Here is a 22,498-nt window from a genome sequence, read left to right on the forward strand (position 1 = left end):
CCTGGAATGTTTCCGGAGATGGGGCATCTGCCACCTCTGGGGGCAACGTGTGCTAGTGTCTTACCACCCTCAGTATAAAAACGTCTTATTTTTATTTAGTCTAAGTCTCCTCTCTTTTAGTTTAAAACTACCACCCCTTGTCCTGTCAAAACAGGCCCTGCTAAAAAGTCAGCCCTCATCTTTCTGGCAGGCCCTTTTAGGTACTGGAAGGCTGCAATAAGGTCTCCCTGAAGCCTTTTCTTTTCTAGATTGGACAACCCCAACTCTCAGCCTGGCCTGGTGGTAGATGCCCCATCCCTGAAACATTGCAGCTCAGGTTGGATGGGGCTATGAGCAATGTGGTCTAGTACGAGATGTCACTGCCCATAGCAGGGACGTCGGAACTAGATGGCTTTTAAGCTCCTAACACAAACCATTTTATGATTCCATTTTTTATTTACATCCCAGCATTGCTATCATACTGAGAGATTTTGCCCAGTTTAATGAGAACCAACCCAAACAATAGAGCATTCAGCACTTCCAGTGTCAGATGTTAAACAATCTGATATGTTTCACAAAATCAGATTCTGCTCAGTCTCATCAGAGAAGTCTGAAGTAACTCCTTTATCTTTGGGTGTAGCACAAACCATAAAACTAATTGTTTCTCTTTATAACACACCACATCACCCTGCCTTGTTGCTAAACCTGCATGTTGGGAACATCAGCTCTGGATGGAGAGCTCTCATCTTGGACATCATCCTTTCTCCTCTGATTTAAAATTTGTGAAAATCTGGGTTCAGCCTCTGAAAAGAAGAAAGAAAATGAGAAACAGAGTAAACCATCACCTCTTTTGATAAGGCCACGTGGTTTGCAACGCGAGAGGTCATCTCCCCAGTCACCTGAAGCACTTTCTCCAGTGTTATTCCCCGCCCCCAGTGCTTCATATCATCCCTGATGAATTTGGACTGTGTTCATGTAATTCTGGGACCTTCCACTTTTATTACACTAAATTTCATCTTATTTACTCAGCTATTAAATTCTTATGCTTCTGGTGGCTTGTGTTACTCTCTGTTTTTTTTCCCCTTCCCTTCCCCTCCCCTTGCTTTTCCCCCCCTTCATCTCCCCCCCCTTTCCTTTTTCTTGCTACTTTTCCCCAGTTAGCATCGTCTTCCTGTTTAATGAGTTAGCTGTTAAAAGGTATATGTCAAAATAGCCCAGGCACCGCCCTTCCATTAATTTTATTGCCACTTTCCCAACCCTACAACTTCCAATTAATTTGCAAAGCACCTGAAAGTCCTTAGATCCAAGTAAATCTGAATTAATTTTTTCAAGTCAGCGCTTTTTGAGGTACTGTATCAAATGCTGTACTAAGGTCCAGCTACATCAGCTGCACTGCTGGTTCAAACTGCTTTGCCCCTGTGTTTTGTGTTCTGAGTTTCCGTATCTGATGTGGATCTGCCGCGAGGTCAGCTGAAACTCCACCTAATAACTGTGCTTTTTTTTTCCAGTCAGCATTGGGAAAGCTGCTGATAAGTCTGGTGTGGAAACTACACAGAGTAGATGCAGAGTTGAAAAAAAACAAACAATTAAAAGGCTAAGTGGCAAATTAGGGTGAAATGTACTTTTAAAACATAAAACTGAGAATGAGCAAAGCCAGTGTGTTATCACAGAACTTTCTTTGCTCATCATTACCCCTGTGAACACAATGTGGTATGAGTAGATCCTGCACAAGCCAGGTTGTCTCTGGAGGAAGTCCAGTGGAAGGTAAGATGATGATGAGGGGACTGGAGCATCTCTCTGGCAAGGAAAGGCTGGGAGACCTGAGGCTCTATAGCCTGGAGAGGAGACTACTGAGGTGGGAATCTTCTCAATGCTTCTCAGTGTCTAAAGGGCATGGGGCAAGAGGATGGGGCCAGATTCTTTTCAGTGGTGCCCAGCAACAGCACGAGGGGCAGTGGGTTAAAAACAGAACCTGGAGATTCCATCTGAACATGAGGAAAAACTTCTTTCCTGTGAGGGTTTCTTCCTATGAAAATGGCCAAAAGCCATCAATGTATTTTCTTCTCTGGAAGATATTTTCTTCTCTCAGACTGCCTGGACATTGAAATCTTGGGCAACCTGCTGTGGGTGACTGTCTTAGCGAAGCAGTTGGCCTAGATGGTCCTCAGAGGTCCCTTCCAACCCCCACCATGCCAGGATTCTGTGATTCTGTAATACAATACTGTGGTTGACAGCGGAAGCTTTTTGACACTATTTTTGTATAGGAGTTTTTTACTTTCACAGAAGGCCATTTGTGTGATTTTTGTAGGGTGCATTAAGTAACTAACCCTAGAACTCATTTCATATGTATGTAGAAAAGAGACCTCTCTTGCTTGTCATCCTTCCACTCAACTTCATTTCTAAATGTTTCTATCTCCAGCTCCATTTATACTCACTTTGGAGGGATGGCAAAAGCCATGCATTATTTTCATGCCCTATCATTGTATTGTAGGATGCTGCAATGTCATCACAGTATCACAGTATAACTAAGGTTGGGAGAGACCTCAAGGATCATCGAGTCCAACCTGTCACCACAGACCTCATGACTAGACCATGGCACCAAGTGCCACGTCCAATTCCCTCTTGTACACCTCCAGGGACGGTGACTCCACCACCTCCCTGGGCAGCACATTCCAATGACGAATGACTCGCTCGGTGAAGAACTTTCTCCTCACCTCAAGACTAAACCTCCCCTGGCGCAGCTTGAGACTGTGTCCCCTTGTTCTGGTGCTGGTTGCCTGGGAGAAGAGACCAACCCCTTCCCGGCTACAACCACCTTTCAGGTAGTTGTAGAGGGCAATGAGGTCACCCCTGAGCCTCCTTTTCTCTAGGCTAAACAATCCCAGCTCCCTCAGCCTCTCCTCATAGGGCTTGTGCTCAAGGCCTCTCCCCAGCCTTGTTGCCCTTCTCTGGACACGTTCAAGTGTTTTGATGTCCTTCTTAAACTGAGGGGCCCAGAACTGGACACAGTACTCAAGGTGTGGCCTAACCAATGCAGAGTCCAGGGGCACAATGACCTCCCTGCTCCAGCTGGCCACACTATTCCTAATGCAGGCCACCTTCATCTTAAAGTTTTATTTCATATAATGTATTTTGGAACAGCTGGTAATTAAAGTGCCCTTTTTTTTTTTAACCTTTTCTGTCTTGGAACTAATTTCATGCATGATCTATTGCATTCATTACAAAAGAAAATGTTAATTTTCACTAACATTTGCAGCCATTTCAAGGAGCTGAAAAAGAAGAGGAAAAAAAGATGGCAATTATGAGAAATTTCATGTCAGTCACAGCCATGTACAATGTATGTTGTTCTCTTAATGTGTAGGAAAGATGCAGAGATACAAGCATCCAGCCCAGGTCAGTGTCTGCAGTGTTGTGGCCCATCTGAGGCTCCCCTGTGCAAAACAAAGACGACACACTGCAACAAGGGTCACCAAGATGGGCTGAGCATGCTTCCCAGAGAGATGGTAGATTCCCCATCCCTGTAAGAGTTCCAGGCTAGGTAGATGGGGCTCTGAGAAACCTGATCTAGTAGGATGTGTCCCTGTCTATGGCAGGGGATTGGAACTAGATGGTCTTTAATCACAGTATCACTAAGGTTGGAAGAGACCTCGAGGATCATGGAGTCCAACTTATCAACACAGACCCCATGACTAGATCATGGCACCAAGTGCCACGTCCAATCTCCTCTTGAGAGGAGGTCCCTTTCTAGGCCAAACCATTCTATAGTTCTATATTTGACACCTCTTTCCCCAGAAAAATCTCTTTGTTGTGTTGTAGCTGCTAAACGCAGCCCTATTTCAGTTGCCTCAGGCGATGTGGAGTGTTTGAAAGAGTGTCCTCACTGACCAGTCACCTCTATTTTCACTTTTCTTCTAGGTTAAGCTTTAAGCTTCTCTTCCTCACCCATGTTTGACCTGCAGCCCCAAATACAGACACACCCTTGCTGGCATTAGTCTGATGCCAAATGGTGCAACAAGTTTATTGGCAATAAAAAGATGAGGGACGCAGGTATGACTGCATCATTTCTGATGGGAATGTTTTCTGATTGTTCCCATCCATTTATTTTCTGAGCAGCCTGCTTTAGTCAAAGATGTTCCTGTTAGCTGCAGGGCAGTTGGACTAGGTGACCTTTAAAGGTTCCTTGCAATTCAAACCAGCTTGTGGCTGTGCCATAATCCTGTGTTTTCAGCATACGCCAAACATAGGAGCTTTGGCTGAGGAAAGATGAGGAAGCATTTAAGAATGTGAGGTCATGAAATTTGTGAGGGTATGTTCATTACTGCAATACCTTCAACCAACCAAGCTTTAACAGCAACAAGGAGAATCACAGACTTGTTATCCAGAGCAAGACCATCTCAGAAATGTTATTTAAGATGATGTTGGATAACTGCAGTTCAGACAGAGGTAGCTTCAAGATTCTTGCTGCAGACCTATGTTTAATCCAGCTCACAGGAGTATCAAAGTTACAATTTGGGCTCCAGAGCCATGTGGGTCTCTGAGGCTGTGGGGTTTGGAGCTCTCTTGGGCACAGCACTTTATTAACAGCTCCCTGGAGCAGGAATTGTGTTTCTGTGTTAGGGCAGATCTGCCTTGGGTGTTTGCAGGGATTTAATTAAGCTTATGGCAAGCAGTGTTTAAATTGGCACAGTCATTCCAGGTTGGTTGCAGCTTTAGGAGCAAACACATTTTCATTTTACCTTCTGCTAAGCAAACTGCACTTCTTCAGACACTTTTCTGATGGTATAATTGAAGGGGGAAAAAAATTCCAGGAACTGCATTGATTTAACTGGTATTTAATCAAAAAGGGCCAAGGTAAAAGGAGAAAAAGAGAGAAAACCTCAGGGAAATACTTTGTTTTGATCAGCGCCGTGTTTTCTGTACATCACAGTGATAATGAAGATGGAATTCTGCCCTGGATGCTGATTCAGGTGGCAGTGTAGCCTGTCTGGACTTGCTTGGTGCAGCATGCTGCTGCAGCAGCCTGGGCCAGGAGACAGATCTCTGCAGAGCAGGGTGTTCCAGGATGTGGGACTGCCACATCTCGTGTGACACCTTAGGGCTTAAAACAAGTTGTTGTGGCTGTGCTGGCCACATCAAAGCAGCTTTGTGGGAAAACGGAGGCCAAATTAATAATTACTAATAATGTTGTTTAGAGTAATTGGTGAATAGCAGCATGGCTGTTTGCTCTTGGGCTTTCTGCTGCCCCAACTGTCCTTGTACTGAGAAACAAGAACTATTCCTTTAATCGCTTTAGAAGATTCTTTAGTGCTTTGGGAGCTCAGTACCCATTTCACTTTCTGCTTTTATTGCAGCATATCATTAGTAACACTGAGTTAAAATGAGAATGGTTATCTCTGAAGTAAAATCCTGATCCAGTGGAAGCTGGTGATTTTTGTTTTCATGAGAGGGGACAAGTTCATTTCCCTGGCAATAACAGGGGCATATTCTTTTAAGAGAGCTTGGGATCTGCTGTTGCTCAGACCACAATGTTATGTGTATGTGCTTAAGTCCATTTTTCAGGATAAGAAACAGACCAAGGGTTTGGGGATTTTTGCATTCAGAATATTGTTGTGAGCCTGATGTATTGCTGAAGCCTGCAAAACTCTATCAACTCCTCTGGGCTTGAGGTTAGTTTCATCTTCTGTTGTAGACTTATTTCAGCTTTGTGTTTGAGAAGTGCCTCTATAGCAGAGAAGAAACTTCATAAGCTTCCCCTGAGCTCTGGTGACTAGTAAGGGGACATGGGAATTGAGTTTGCTCCAGAGTGGCAGAGCTATGGGCTACCCTGGGCACTACCTGCTCCCCCCACCTCTTGGAAGCCTCTGCATTCCCTATCTGTATCTGTGCAACCCTGGCAGAGAAAACTATGTGTTAAGGGTAACTTAGGAACAATTAGGTCTCTGGAGTTACTTAAAACCTGCCTGGACAGGATCCTGGGCAACCTTCTCTGGCTGACCCTGCAGGGGACTTGGACTAGATGGTCTCCAGAGGTCCCAAACTCTACAATTCTGTGATAGGCCAAATGAGGTAACATCATTTTGCCACTGTTTGAATCACATCCTGAGCCCAATGTGTACTTCTGGTGCCTCTTCTCTAGGAAGGAAGGTGTTCAGGGAAGAGCAAGAAGATCTGGGATTGGTAAGATCTCCTTCATGAAGTAAACTCAACAGATCAGGACTCCACAACCTCTGAAGGAGGCAGCTGAGTGGGGATACAATAGTGGTCAAACTGACTTTGCCAAGCAAGCCAAGCAACTTGGACACAGGGGACATATCTCCAGCATTACAAAGGGGATTTAGACTGCCAAAAGAGATGCTGCCAACTTTGGAACTGGCTCCGCCAAGGGTAACTGTGGGAGGAAAAGGATATCTGATTTGTTCCTTGGCATGCTCCTGCTGTATAGTCTGTTCTGCTGGCCCACTCATTTTCATAATATTGGAAAGGAAAATTAGAAGTTTGTTTCTAATGGGATGAGTAAATACTAAGTATTTTGGAACAAACCGAGCAAACAACTGGGATGTCTTTATGTCGAGGGTGAGAACTCAGGAGGTTGCATTTGTAGAGAAAACTCTCCAATGAGCTAACAACACAGTTCTAGCTGAGTCAAGCAAGAGATTCCTTCTTCCTAATTTGAAATCTACATTAATTAAAGAGTATATGAGTTTTATGGGAAAGAATCATTGAAAATGGATTACACTGGAGTTTTGTTTTGTTTTCAGTTGTTTTTTTGCCACAAAAATGCAGACTAATTTTGAACTCCCATTAGTAAATGCCAGGTTGGAAGAATTCCAGTGGATTTTTCCAGTGGAAATTTTCTAAGGGTCAATTCAGGTCTGTGGAAACACTTTACCCTCAAAAACCTCATCCCATAATCCCAGAGAAATATTTCAGGTCAATATTTTGTATTGTTTGATAGTCTTGTCTCTGACTGTCTGAGGCTCCAAATAAGATTTCAGAAGCTCCTCTGAATTTCCTCTAGTAGTTATCCTAGAAGCATGGACATGGAGTTGCAGTTGTGATTTGGATTTGCAGAGTCAAGATTTGGATTTATAGAGTCAAGATTTGGATTGGTAGATGCACTTCTGGAAAACTCATCACTGCTAAAGATGGGAGTTAAACCATGATTTTCTCATCAGCTATTGTCAGGAAAGCTGTCAACCATGGTGGATGGGCAACAATCATAAACAGACTATCTATGTCGTTTGGAAACTGCTGGAAAGAGTCCAGTGGAGGCTACAAAGATGAGGGGACTGAAGAATCTCTCTGACAAATAAAAGCTGAGAGATGTAGGGGTATGTAGCCTGAAGCAGGGATGACTGAGGGGGGGTGGATATTCTCAATGCTTATCAATATCTAAAGGGCAGAGGGATGTGGCCAGACTCTTTTTAGTAGTGCCTAGCAACAGGACAAGGGGCAACAGGTGCAAAATGGAACCCAGGAAATTCCATCTGAACATGAGGAAAAACCTTCCTTTCTGTGAACATGCTAGAGCCTTGGACCAGGCTTCCCAGAAAGGTTGTGAAGTCTCCCTTCTCTGGAGATACTCCAAACCTGCCTGGACATTGCAATCCTGGGCAAGCTGCTTCATGTGGGGATTGGACTAGATGATCTCCAGAGGTCCCTTTCAACCCCCACCTGTGATTCTGTGTTCTGTAGGTGCTGCCATTGCATTTCAAAGGAAGGCATATTCCCCCAAAAAGCGGAAATAAACAGAGATAAGAGTGGATATCTTCTCTAAAATAGTCAATGGATGTCCCCAGTCCTGTTGGCTGGCAGAGTGTCCATGCAAGGCCGTAGCGCTGGAAACGCTCCTGTTGTATCCACCCTCCCAGTCAGAGAATGCAGCAGCTCCTATCAGGTGTCATTGGTTGGCTTTTGACACTTGAGATACAACAATTTGATGCAGAGGGAATATTTTTATCAAAATAGTTTAAAATGAGGATTATCAAAATTGCCATACAGATAGTTCATAGAGTTTGCATTAAAAGGAGACTCCAAAGTATGGCTATGCTTCTCTCCTGCAAAAAACACTGCAAATGCTTGTCATTTGGTGATATTTAAACACATTCCAATAGCAAAATGTTTGCTCTGAGAGTGGGGCATAGTAGAAAATCCCTCCTGCTGTGAGTTATTAGAAGTGAAGGATCAATTATGACTCCATTCTCAAAAGGGAAGAGGGAGATGCCCAGGGAAGCCATCTCCTCAGTCTGACTTCAGTGATGTCTCCACAAAGAGGTCTGTAAGTGTGGGGCAACCCTACATTTCTGTTTTCCTTATAGAGAAAGTTTTCACACTGAGGGTCATTAAACAGTGTCCCAGGTTGCCTAGATAGGTGTTGCCATATCCCTGAAAACATCACAGGTCAGGTAGTTCAGGGCTCTGAGCAACCTGCTCTAGTTGAAGATCATAGAATCATTGAATTGTTAGGGTTGGAAGGGATTTCAAGGATCATTCTGTTCCAACTGCCCTGCCATGGGCAGGGACACCTCACACAAGATCAGGTTGCTCAGAGCTACATATAGCCTGCCCTTAAAAACCTCCAAGGAATGAGGCTTCTACCACCTCTCTGGGCAACCTGTTCTAGTGTCTCACCACCCCCATGGTGGAAAACTTCTTCCTAACATCCAATCTGAATCTACCCATTTCTAGTGTTGTTCCATTCCCCCTAGTCCTATCACTACCTGACACCCTAAAAAGTCCCTCCCCAGCTTTCTTGTAGTCCCCTTCAGGTACTGTAAGGCCACAATAAGGTCTTCTGGGAGACTTCTCTTCTGCAGACTGAACAGCCCCAACTCTCTCAGTCTGTCCTCATAGGAGAGATGCTCCAGCCCTCTGATCATCCTCGTGGCCCTTCTCTGGACATGTTCCAGCACCTCCAGATTCTTCCTGTAATAGGGGCTCCAGAACTGGACACAGTACTCCAGGGGGGTCTCACCAGAGCAGAGGGGGAGAATCACTTCCCTCGTCCTGCTGGCTATGTTTCTCTTGATGCAGCCCAGGATGTGATTGGCTTTCTGGGCTGCAAGTGCACACTGCTGGCTCATGTTGAGCTTCTCCACCAGCACCCCCAGTCCTTTTCTTCAGGGCTGCTCTCAAGCCAGTCGCTGCCTAGCCTGTATTGGTGCTTGGGATTGCCCTGACACAGATGCAGGACCTTGTATTTGGTCTTGTTGAACCTCATGAGGTTGGCTTAGGCCCTGCTCTCTGCAGGGAAGTTGGACTAGATGACTTTAAAAGTCCCTTTCAACCACAACCGGTCTGTGACTCCACGGTTACATTTTTAAGGGGTTGCAAACTGCTTCAGAAAACAAGGTCAGGACAGTTTGAGGCTCTGAAAACATGCTGGTCACTTCTGGAAGAAACAATGATCTTTATATCACTTATCCATATACAGGGATAGCAGCTTCCTTGCTTCATCAATAGCTGAGCATTAATTGCTACTAAGTGCTAGAATCAAGGCAAGTTCCCAGAATATCAGAATATCAATGTTGTGTTTTTTTTTCCTTCCTGCCCTGTACAGCTCTTTTTGTAGCTTCCAGTATTCAAAGTGAGTGACTTGTATTATTTCTAATGAGTCAAGACAAACAGTTTCAGACCCCCTGATGGTTGTTTCTATCTACTGTACCATAAGATCCATACATGCATACCCTTCCTCGTCTGCTGCCAGTCAGTCAGTGTTAAAGCACTGGCATATGGGTGTGGGATTTTTTGCTGCCCTTAAAATAGGATTAAGGTTTGTCATGTAAATAGTAGAAATAAAGCAAAAAACTCAAGAGCTATTTCTGGGTTTAGGGTGACATCTGTAAGGTGGGTGGTAGTGGAATGAGAAGTAGAGAATTTCAGAGCTCTTCACAGCTGAATGAATTGCTTGAGCATCTATTTTTCAGTAGGTTAAAAAACATTGATTACCCCAAATTGGTGCACACACTCTATGGACTAAAGAAAAATCTATGAACTAGCTGTACTGGCCTCAGTCCATTTCATTGCTCTTTTTCCAGTCTCACTCTTCCTTCTCTGGACTTCTCCTGAACAGACTCTTTGTTGAAACATTTATTATGTGAAACACCATAATTTAATGAGTCAGCAGCTCACATCAAAAGACACCATTGCTCTTCTCAGGCTGCTTATTGCTGTCTGAGTCTCTCTGTAGGGGCTGAACAACCCTGATGGCCAGGATAACCTGCACTGGCAGTGCCCATCTCCCTACCACAAATAAACAGAGAGGAAAGAGATGTACCCTCAGTCTGTTACATTCCTGGTGAGTATTTGCCAGCAGTGACTCACTCTGGCTGATAAGCATTGAGCAAACAGAAAGCTGCAACTTCAGAACTGATGGCAGGAGCTTTTGTGCATGTGAAGTGTCACTGAGAAGCCATCAACAGGCAAGATGGAGAGGTACCAGTCATTCACCTAATGCTTCAAAGAGGGCGAAGAACCCTGGGAAAGCATGCAGCGCACAGAAGGCATTGGAAAGGCCCTGGCAATATAAACTGCTGCCAAGCACTAATAAATATCAATTCCTTTTCCTCCAGAAAATTGTGTGATTAAAATCAGCAGCTCCTTTCCAGCACAGAATCCCAGCACGGTGGGATTCTAATTTCTAAACCACTGAAACAGCCAGGCTATGGTGTAGCCTACAAATAACCAGCAGTGTTGAGAACACCTCTAGAAATTTCACAGTAGATGTGCATGCAATTGAAGTGTCCAAGTGGTACGGTGCAGAATCATTATTTAAATGACATGCTAATCATTGCTGGAAATTAGCAATACCATTTCCAGCAATGCAAATCATAAGCAATTACATAGCATTATCTGGTTACTTACACTGCAAACAGTAAAGTTAATTATTCCTACCCAAGACAGCAGCCACTGCTTCAGCACATTCCCTTTCTTGCTGTTTTTTGGGGGTGCTTTCATCTTTCAAAGCTCTAAAATTCACTTTGCTTTTGTACTTGCAGTCTTAAAATATGGCCACACAAGAAGAAGGGTTTTATAATAACATTATCTGAGAATTACAAAAAAAAACATGGTTCCACAATTCCACTTTTCCCCCATGGGTCTACATATCTGTTTTTCTCCATGGAATAAAGAAAATAATCATGGGAGTTGAGGAGCAGTTTATTGTTGCCTTCCTACGAAAATGAACAGAAGCTATCAATGTGTTTTCGTTTATGGAAGATACTTTCTTCTCAATCCACCAGGACATTGACAGGACAACCTGCTCTGAGTGACCCTGCTTTAGCAGGAAGATTGGACTACATGATAGGATAGGATAGGATAGGATAGGATAGGATAGGATAGGATAGGATAGAATAGAATAGAATAGAATAGAATAGAATAGAATAGAATAGAATAGAATAGAATAGAATAGGATAGGATAGAATAGAATAGACCAGACCAGGTTGGAAGAGACCTTCAAGATCATTGCATCCAACCCATCAACCAATCCAACCCACCTAAACAACTAACCCATGGCACCAAGCACCCCATCAAGTCTCCTCCTGAACACCATCAGGAACAGTATGGCCAGCAGGAGCAGGGAGGTCATTCTCCCCCTGTACACTGCACTGGTTAGGCCACACCTCGAGTACTGTGTCCAGTTCTGGGCCCCTCAGTTTAGGAAGGAGGTTGACTTGCTGGAGCGTGTCCAGAGAAGGGCAACGAAGTTGGTGAGGGGCTTGGACCACAAGCCCTAGGAGGAGAGACTGAGGGAGCTGGGGCTGCTTAGCCTGGAGAAGAGGAGACTCAGGGGTGACCTTATTGCTGTCTACAACTACCTGAAGGGAGGTTGTAGACAGGCAGAGGTTGGTCTCTTCTCCTAGGCACCCAGTACCAGAACAAGAGGACACAGTCTCAGGCTGCGCCAGGGCAGGTTTAGGCTGGAGGTCAGGAGGAAGTTTTACACAGAGAGAGTGATTGCCCATTGGAATGGGCTGCCTGAGGAGGTGGTGGAGTCACCATCACTGGACGTGTTCAGGAGGAGACTTGATGGGGTGCTTGGTTGCATGGTTTGCTTGGTTGGGTGGTGTTGGATGATAGGTTGGACACAGTGATCTTGAAGGTCTCTTCCAACCTGGTTTATTCTATTTCTATTCTATTTCTATTTCTACCTCCAATGATGGTGATCTCCAGAGGCCCCTTCCAACTCCCACCATCCTGTAATTCTGTGATTCTTTGTGCCCTAAACTGAACTGTCTTTTCACTCCAGGAATTGATCTATATTAGGAGCATAACTTTCACAAATCACTTATTTGCCTTAGCAAAGATGTTCTGTGATTCTGTGATTTTCCTTAGCAAAAAAAAAAGGGGTCATAGACTTCTCTCATCAGCTTGTGTATCATTTAAGAATTGCTGATATTGAGGCATCTTGCTTCTCCAGATGTTCCTACAAATCCCTTTTGCTGGATATTTGCAAGCACCATTCACTTCCACACCTCCAACCTAATCAGGGCCAGCTCGTGTCTAAGCTAGAGATGACAGGCAACATCCTTTCCACATATAACTCTGGTTTGAAGAGACAAAAAGTCACTGCAGTCTTGACTTAAGGGGTTCTGGAAGTTCCCTCAGATCTGGGACACTTCAAACCTGGTGTTTGGGGTTTTGTTTTGGTTGGTTTGTTTGTTTTCAATGACACTGCAATTCTGGCTTTTCTTTTTGTGCCATTCCACAGAGCTTTGTGCCTGCATGCTGAATCCCCTGTAAGAGGGCTTGCTTAATCTGTGTGTTTCCCAGTTCATGTAGCCTTAGGAAGTTCTCAGATATGGCTTTATCCAAAATGGAATTGTCTTGGTCTGAGCTTGGTCTGAACTAATTCTGTTGAGGGATTTGATTTCTCAGCTCAGTCTCTTCCCACTGATGCCACTTGCTAAGGTTCACAGCATGTTACAGTATCACAGTATCACAGTATCACTTAGGTTGGAAAGGACCTCGAGGATCATCGAGTCCAACCTATCAACACAGACCCCATGACTAGACCATGGCACCAAGTGCCACGTCCAATCTCCCCTTGAACGCCTCCAGGGTCGATGACTCAACCACCTCCCTGGGCAGCACGTTCCAATGACGAACGACTCTCTCAGTGAAGAACTTCCTCCGCACCTCGAGTCTAAACCTCCCCTGGTGCAGCTTGAGACTGTGTCCCCTTGTTCTTACAGACAGGGGCTGTTTCTGGCAGTGGGAATGCTGATATTGAGAGTTGCTGCCAAGGGCTGGTGCAGAGAGGCTCTTGCTTATCCTTATCCTTGGGCAAAGGTCATTGCTAAATCTTGTGCTCCATGTTGGGCTGCAGTAACTAAGAGGTGGCACCTGCAGGGAGGAGAGGACAGGATACATGACCCTAAGCTGACCAACAAAGAATTCCATTGCATAGGCATCATATTCAATATAAAGCTGAGGGATCACTAGCCTCATGTCCCTTCAGTGGCCAGGAAAGACTGCCTGTTTTGCTTTCAATCCTAATCCATGTGTTCCTGAGTCCAGTTTTTCAATATTCAGCTCCTTAATTCAGTTTCCATTTGCTGCAGAGTCTAGTCTGGGATTTATCCAATGGCTGCCCACAGCATCAGTGGTAACATGGTTTGTATCTATTTGTATCTATTTGATGTCGTTGTTATTTCCATTCAAGATGGTTTAGTTTCTTTCCCAACCCACCTGACTGTCTCCCTCATTCCCTTTTGCTTCTCTTTGGGAAGGGATAGGGGTTCATAGAGAGGGTCTGCCACTCATCTGGAGGCCAGCTCAGTCCTAGCTCTTGATGAGAATAAAGGAAATATGAGGATAACACTTCATGCAGCTTTTATTGCACAAGTTCCTCTGCTAAAACAATCCTGCTTCTGCAATCTGAAGTCACAGCTTCATAAACCTAATGTCAACAAAATAGCATGTAAATTTGTAAAGGGATATTGCCTCCCCATCCTCTTTGGTTTTCTTGGAAGCCTTAGTGACCAAAGACAACCCAAGAGCTGGAGCACTCAGGGACATGGACAAGGCAGATTGAAACTTAACAATAGGTAGAAACTCCCACCTTGCTCTCTCACACTTCTGTTTATTTTTTGGGTCTCTATTAAGTTTAGAGTAAGTCTGGCAAAAAAATATCATCCAGAGTTCTTATCAGCTGGATGCTAGCATCCTCACTGAAGCACACTCCCACCAACCCAGGTATTTGCCCTAAATAGGACTAGGTAGAAGCTGGCTATAAATTGTTAGTTCTATTTTAATACTTGGGCAGCATTATAATGACACAGGGGACAGGTATGTGGATAGATCAAATAAATATTGACTTGTGGTTGACAAGATGTTTTAAAATACCTGCAGGCTGCTGGCCCTGGCCATGCACTTTCATTCTTGCTTTCTCCTGGGTCTCTGGATGAGATCCTATTGTACTGGCATCAGTCCCAAAACTCCCAGCAGCCCTTGGAATTAAAAACTCCTCTATGGGTTGTCATGCAAGTGGATAAAATAAAAATGAAAACATTTTGAAGACTCTTTCTGTAACACAGTGAAAATAGCCATGACAGAACTCTTGACCCAGCTCCTGCAGCTCTACTGAAGTCAGTCTGTGTAGAAGGAATGAAGCAATATAAATGCAATTTTTAATTGAAATCCCACACTTCTGAACGTTTCACATATCAGAGAAACAAGAAAAAAGAAGAGGAAGAGCTACCCAGAAATTTATGACTACACCTAATAGATTATACAGCCATTAAAAAAAAAACAGAATCAGAGTAAACAATGAGTAATTCCTGCAAGTAAAAATACAGACATCTAACGAAGCTGGAACAGGCAGCCTTGCTCCTCAGCCCACATGAACTGGTTCTGCCAACAGGCAAGTTGCAGTCTTGTCATCACGGCCACAAATGAGTGTGTGAGCTCACTAGAAACATGATGTCACCTGGAGCTGTGATTGGGCAAACCTTGAATGATAGAAGATTACATTCCAAGAAGATAAAAGAAAATAAATCATACAATACAAGTAGACAGTAATGGTGCCTGCTCTGGAGTCTGGATGGGAGTGAAGAAGATCAGTCCCTGCACTTCCTGACAGAGGCTGTGCTGTCCATGGCTGTGGAGGTGGCTTGGCTCGTGCTGAGGCCGGGTGGTGAGATTACCCTGCCATCCCAAGAGAGATGGCACTTGCAGAGGCTGGGTGACTGCCCCCTAAGCAGTGTCACTGAGACAAACAGGCTTCCTAAAAAGCATGGGCAGAATGTCAAGGGGATTCTGCCCCTCTGCTCCACTCTGTTGAGACCCCTGCACGGCTGTGTCCAGCTGTGGGTTCCTCAGCACATGAGAGCAAGTTCAAAAATTATCTGAGTCCTCATTCCTGCTGAGAGGACAGGCTGAGAGAGTTAGGGTTGTTCAACCTGGAGAAGAGAAGGCTCTAAGGAGTGACTGTTCAGTATTAAAGGGGACTCTGAAAAAGATGGGGACAGACTTTTTAGCAGGGCCTGTTGTGAGAGGACCAAGGGCAATGGTTTTGAACTGAGAGGAAGTCTAGACTAGATAGAAGAAGCCGAGGGTGGTGAAACACCGTCCCAGGTTGCCCAGAGATGCAGTAGGTGCCACATCCCCGGAAACATTCCAGGTAAGGTTGCTTGGGGCTCTGAGCAACCTGATCTAGTTGAAGATGTCACTCTTAAGTGTGGGAAGATTGGACTAGATGACCCTTAAAAGGTCCCTTCCAAACCAAACCAGTGTGTGTTTCTCTGATTCTGTATGATCTTTTTAACCGGTGTTACAGTGCTGGGCCAGGTGGCCACGGCCAGGATTTGCTGAATGTTCTCTTGCCACGCTGAGCAGTGGCTACACGCCAGTCTCCAACCGAACGCTGCTGGGGGGCGCACGGCCCGGCCGGCAGGGGGCTTCCCCGGGAGTGGCCCCGCACCTGTCCGGGGCGGGGCCGGGGGCGGAGCCCACCTGTGCGGGGCGGGGCCGGGACGCACCTGCCCGCGGCCGCTGCGCGGGTCGGGGCTGCGCGGAGCGGCGCGGAGGCTGCTAGCAGCATGTCCCGCCTGTTAGGCACCCTGCGCGGTTCCCAGCCTGTGGCTCGCTTCCAGCGCTCCTGCGGGCTCTTCCCCGCCAATAAGGAGGGCGGCTGCGGTAGCGAGCCCTCCGCCGAGGGAGCTCGGGACGGCGGAGCCTGCAACGGCGCGGGCGCGCTGCGCAGCCCCGCAGCCACCCGCGGCGTCCCCAACGGGGTGCGGAGCGGCCGAGGCCCGAAGGTGAGTGCTGCGGAGGGGCAGCCGGGCCCGGCGGTGACTCAGCAGAGCCGCTCTTCACCCCTCCTCCGCAGCGGTGAGCGCCGGGGCTCCCAGGGCGGGTTTCCCCCGCCGCATCCCGTTGCCGGCCCTGGAGGAGGGATAGAGGGGCCGGGCTGCGCGGGTACGAGGGGAGCGTGGGGCGGTGCCGCAGCTCGGGCAGGCGTTTCGGGGTTCTCCCTTTTTCCTTCTCATCGCTGGCGCACCCAAAAATGAGATGCTGGATGTGAGGGTATTCTGCCTGCAGAGGTGCTGGAGGAGCTCTGCAGCTTCACCCCGCGATGCAGGTGCTCCCGAGGGCACCGTCTGCAAAGGCAATTCTGTTTCCCGTGGGTCCGTCCGGAGGACCTACTGCCCCACGGCTTGTTGCTCTCTCACATGGGATGGAGTGTACCGGCGCTGCTATCCAGGACTGTGCTGATCCAGTGCTGTCCCTTGTAGCTAGGACTCTGATGGAGATAGCTGAGCTGTCCATGCTTCCTCTGGCCAAGCAGGTCGTGGCATTCCGTGGCACCGTCTGTAATTTCCCTGTGTATCCCAAGGGAATAGGGAAGGGCATGACGCAACCCTTGTGTACAGGTTGGATGACCTGCTTTTTCTCTTACTGTAATGACTGGAATTCATTAGAGATCACTTTATAGTGTCTTTTGGAAAGGAGGTGTGATGATAATGGTCTTCCCAACTCCTCTTGCAAAATAAACATGGGCTAGGTGTGAATGCTGCAACTCTAACGTTCCTCCCCTGTCAGACTGTTTTATCCTTCCCTGTTCTACATCTGCTGCTTGGATTCCCATTTCAAACATCTAAAGTTCTTCATCACTCTCTACTTGACACTTTCTCAATTAGAAGATGAGATAAAAATGAGGTAGTCCTTCAGTCTGGTCACTTCTGAATTACAGTAAACACTATTTTCAGTTAACTATGCAGATAATTCACTAAAAGATTTGTTTTCTCCACTTGCTTTTTGAACAGTGATGATATTGAAATCCTGTCCAAGTGAATCCTCTGTGAATGGAGGCACTCACCTAGAGCAATTGTTTGGGGTTTCCCAAAGAATACATGACTCTCTTTATCTGAAGAGTAGGTCTTTCCTAGTTGGACCTGGAGATAGAAGCAGACGGATGCCCACTTCTGAAATGTGGAAGTTGGGTTCAAACCCAAATCAAGTGGCTTAAAGGGCTAGATTTGTAAAGACAGGCTCATTCTGCTCCTGCAAAAATCTTTCACCAAGAGGGTCCAGAGAAGGGCAACAGAGCTGGTGAAGGATCTGGAGAACAGGTCTTCTGAGGAGTGGGTGAAGAACTGGGGTTATTTAGGCTGGAGAAAATGAGGCTGAAGGGAGACCTCACTTTCCATAACTACCTGACTGGAGCTTGGAGAGAGGTGGGGGGGTCAGTCTCCTCTCCCAAGTAACAAGTGATAGGACAAGAGGAAATACCTGAGAGTGTTTCCTCAGGTTGCACTGAGGGAGGTTTAGGTTGGGTATTAGAAAAAACTTCTTTAATGAAAGGGTTATGAGACACTGGAACAGGGTCCTTAGGGAGGTGGTTGAATTGCCATCTCTGGAGGTGTTTAAAAGATGCAGAAATGTGGTGCTGAGGGACATGGCTTAGCACCAGGTGTGGTGTTCTCCAACCAAAATGATACTATGATTTCATGATTTTGCAGCCTACCAGGAGATGCAACAACCCATGCTTGTTGCTCCACTGATAAATGCACTTGCCCTCCTGTATCTGCTAAAAAAGTGGGTTTAGGGGTCTAACACACAGAAAAGTCCTCTGCCACAAAATCTCAATGGACAGAGGTCTTTTCTTGTAGCTGCAAGTGTTTACAGAGAAGTGCTAAACACTGCCCCTGCAGCTCAGTCCTAGTGATCGTGGTTGGCTCTGTGCTCAGCTTGAGCATCCACCCCATCCTGATGCCTGGGACTTTCAAAGTCCCTTTTATCAGGACAGAAGGTTTCTGTGAGGTAGTAACTTCCATCTTACTTTGTCTTTACTGCTACAGTCTTAAAGGTTTTCAGGTTCTCCGATGTAAGTTCTCAGACAATCTGTGAAAACAGAATATGTTGCCTGCTTGAGTGAAGATGACATGAATGGTTGGCCAGACACTGAGGCTGCCCAAGCTCCATCTCTCCAGGATATTAGTGCTTTCTCCTCTCTTGGTTCTCATGTATCCTCTGACATTGGCTGGATCATATGCCAGGGTGGCTCAGCTGGAGGGACTCTCTGGAAAAGGAAGTGAGGGGCAGCAGCTGGTGGTGGTTTGGGAGGCAATGGACACACCTGGTGGGGATGGAAGCCATAGTGCATGGAGAGAAAGGAGAATACTTCAGGAAGGTAAGGAGACAGGACAGCTGCTCTTCTAGGAGAAGGAGGTGTTTAATTATCTTCATGCATTTGTGGCCAGCAGTGCTACTTGTGATACACCAGCATTGTCTTTTAGGTATAACCTGTAGGTCACTGAAAGTTGGGCTAGGTGACCTTTAAAGGTCCCTTGCAACCCAAATCACTCGATGATTCTGTGTGTGTTTGGTATTTTGTTTGGTTTTTAATAATGAAGTGATCACAGTGGTCAGCAGCTCAATGAATAGCTGTATTTCTGCATTGTTGTAATTCAGTCCCATCCACCTGAAGGAGTTGCCTTCAGATTAGGAGACAAGAAGTGATCTTCTTGTGTGTGTGACAGCGAGGGCTGCCTGCACTTCCTAAATATTGGATCAGTTGCTTAGCCCATGGTGTTTATGTTCTCTTGGTCACCAGGTCAGTTAGAAACATGTTTTAATATCTCAGGTGAAAACCAGCTGCCTGAGAATGACAAACTGGTGTTGATCCAACACTAACTAGATTTCTGCCCTGGCTTGGACTTCATATTTGATCCCTGGACTTTTAGTGAAGGAGCTGCTGGGGTTTATTATTACAGTAGATAAGGCAATAACTTGTAATTATGCTGTCTGCAGCTAATATTTCTTTGATCTATGTGCTCCTTTTTAATGGCAGTTTGATTTGCAGGCAATTTATTTCTGAAACTGCTTCAAAGGTATCTTCTCCCAGTGCTCTGTTATGAGGTTCTCAAGCTGCCCACTTTCAAATGCTAACTGTATGAAGACATCTCCGTTAGTTTAGTGAGTGGCCAAATAAGTCATAGAATTGCTTTGGTTGGAAGAGAGTTTTTTTTGTCAAGTCCAACCATTAACCCAGCACTTCCAGATCACCACTGAACCATTTCTGTCAGCACCACAGCTTAAATCTCTCCAGAGATAGTGACCTCACCAGATCACTGGGAAGGATGTTCCAGGGCTTGACAAGCCCTCTGGGGAAGAAATTGCTCCTAAGGTCCAGCCTAGACCACGCTGGTGCAACCTGCCACCATTTCCTCCTGTCTTATATGCTGCATGTATTTTAAAAGCAGGGCTCTGCTTATCTCTAACCTCCTGATGGACTTTTGCTCCTGCAATTGCTAGCCTGAATTAAAGGGAACAAAGGAGAAAAAATAATCTCATTTGAAGTTTTCTGTAGGTGGGTTTGGTTTTCTCCACTCTTCCTTTCCCCAGATACTTTATCCTCTATTGAGATCTGCCTTTCTGCCTTTGAAAGAGTGCAGTTTGTATTTACTCTGTAGTTATACCTTAACTTTTAGGACTGCTCTAAACTGGTGTGATGTTTACAGGCTTCCTGATCACCTGCAGTGCTCGTGTAGCTCTTGCTCATGCCTCAGATGAGGAGCTAATGACCAGGAACAACCAGGATAACAGCAGAGTGATCTAACAGAAGCAGGATAAGTTGATAAAAACAGCACATCTATTCTGGATGCATTCCCCCTATTCTGTGTTGCAGTCCCCCAAATTGTAGCTGATTAGTGCAAGACATAGATGACAGTACTGCCATTGCTGTTGTGAGATGTCTGGTAACTTGAAGGAGACTTGTTCTAGAGCTTGTGTCAAAGTCTTTCTTCTGTGGTGTTCCCTGGCAATGGATTTTTGCAGCAGCTTCAGAGTCATGCTTCTCCTTTTAAAATCATATTTCTGGCTTACTCAGTTTCATGTTGTTTCCCTTCCCATACAGCAGTAAGTTGAGATAGGTTCAGTAGGTGAGACAAAAAGCCCACAGGCACTGTTGGGAGAGCTGACAGCAAGGCATTTCTGCCTCAAGTGCCAATGCTATGCCCTCCTAGAGAATATAACTGAACTTTTGGAAGGTCAGTGTAGAGCTGCAGGTGGAGAAACGTGAGATCCAGTTTCTTGTTTCAATGGGCTGAGCACAAGGCTCACTTTCCTCAGCACTGCTTCCGCTGCTCTGGAGCTCTGTGTTCATCTCTGCCCTACACAGTGTGACTGCTGACAGAGCTTTCTTCTTTTGCATGTGTCTGATTTGAGGTCTGGAACACTTCTGTAAGCACAGGCTGAGAGAGTTAGGGTTGTTCAGCCTGGAGAAGAGAGGGCTCTGGGGGAGACCTTGTTATGGCCTTTCAGTAGTTAAAGTGGTTCTAATAGGCCTTTAGCAGGGCTTGTTGTAACAGGACAAGGGTGATGGTTTTAAATTAAAAGAGGGAAGATTTGGACTAGATAGAAGGAAGAATGTTTTTACACTGAGGGTGGTGAGAGACTGGCCCTGGTTGCTCAGAGAGGTGGTAGATGCCCCATCCCTGGAAACATTCCAGGTCAGGTGGCTTGGGACTCTGAGCAACCTGCGTTATTTGATGTCTCTGCTGACTGTAGGGAAGTTGGATTAGATGACCTTTAAGGGTTCCTATCAACCCAAAGCAGCCTGTGATTCTGTGATTTTTGTTTTAAGGTTCCCATGGGAAGCAGTTGGTAAGGGATGGGTGTTATTCTGTGTGAACAAGGTGTTGCACTGATTAGAAGAGAATAGAATTAACCAGGTTGGAAAAGACCTTTGAGATCATCAAGTCCTACCTATCATCCAACACTATCTAATCAACTAAACCATGGCACAGATTGGTCTTGTCCAGCCCAGTGAGTCAAGGTCCTTTGGAAGGTGGCAGCAAAGTTGTGTCCAAGATTGAAGTACCATCTGGCAACCCTGTATAGATCTCTTAGTGCTGGGTTGCTGCTCCTCAGCAGAACACCAGTGTCCCCTTCAACAGGCAGCAAAGTCAGGCACTTGCCATTTGTTGCTGTATTCTAGATCTTGCTAACCTGATGTGTAGTAGGTATCCTGTGTGGCTGTGCAGTGCTGAGGGAGATGGGTGATGGCACAGGGGCCATATGAGGGGACCCTGTGTCTTTACACCAATGATTAGGTGCTTTGTGACAGTGCTTCTCTGCATGCAACCTGAGTCATCTTTTTGGAGGCCACTGGACCTTGTAACGAGGAGCTGTCATGATCCTAGGATTAATTCCAGTGCTTGGAGGGGAGCCACTTACTGTTTTATAATTCTGCTGAATGTCTTAGGCCATTAGTTCAGATATCAGCCAGAAGAATAAAAGCTCCTCTGCTATCATTTTTCTCATTTGGGTCTCTGGAGAACAGGGATTCAAAGGGCGAAGAGCCAGAGAAAATCTGTTCTCACTGGAAAATTCCTTTGAACAGCCAGTCCTTTTATTTCACCACGTGTATACGATCTGCAGAGAATATTTATGGGTCAGCTGGGCAATGGAGGGTGACAGCAGATTGCTATAGCAAGTAAATGACCTGGATAAGTTTGAGAGGTGGGCTGATATGAACCTTGTGAGGTTCAGCAAAGCCTAGTGTAAGATTCTGCACCTGGGTCGGAGCAACCTCCAGTATCTGGGCTGGGGGATAAAAGGATGGAGAGAAGCCCTGCAGAGGAGTACTTAGGGTTGCTAGTGGGTGAAAAGCTGGACATGAGCTGGCAGTGTGTGCTTGCTACCCAGAAGCCAACTATATCCTGTGCTGCATCCCCAGCAGCATGGGGGTGGCACGTTGAGGGAGGGGATTCTGTCCCTCTGCTCTCATGGGTATCTAGCAGCCAGGCAGGTCCTGCTAATGCTCTGACTCATGTGTTTTGGCAGGAAGTCAAAAATAGGAGGTGGTGGTGCTTGCTGGGAGCTGGCATGTGGGCAGGGTGGCTGTCTAATGGTGTGCAGTTGTGCTGTGACACGTCCTTCTATCCAAAACCACTTCTAGCAGTACTCAGCTGTTGGAGGCAGGAAATACAGTTGAGTTTCAGAGGAAACAGAGTCAGGTTTAATTCTGAAGCTGCAGTCTTTGTCCTTCTGAACTGTCCTTATTTCCTGTAAT

The 22,498-nt window shown here is 45.9% G+C and overlaps 1 protein-coding gene across 1 annotated transcript in view; it reads left to right on the forward strand.

Moving 5' to 3' along the window:
* The first annotated feature begins 16,019 nt into the window (after window positions 1–16,019).
* SGPP2 (sphingosine-1-phosphate phosphatase 2) overlaps window positions 16,020–22,498 on the forward strand; it is a 38,773-nt gene continuing 32,294 nt past the window's right edge. Inside the window, exon 1 of the mRNA XM_068145484.1 lies at window positions 16,020–16,238. Coding sequence (XP_068001585.1) covers window positions 16,020–16,238 — 219 coding nt within the window. The remainder of the gene's footprint in view (window positions 16,239–22,498) is intronic.

The sequence above is a fragment of the Melanerpes formicivorus genome, unplaced genomic scaffold (genome assembly GCF_026170545.1).
Source record: "Melanerpes formicivorus ecotype bairdi unplaced genomic scaffold, bMelFor1.0.p_v2 SCAF_12, whole genome shotgun sequence".
Taxonomy (NCBI): domain Eukaryota; kingdom Metazoa; phylum Chordata; class Aves; order Piciformes; family Picidae; genus Melanerpes; species Melanerpes formicivorus.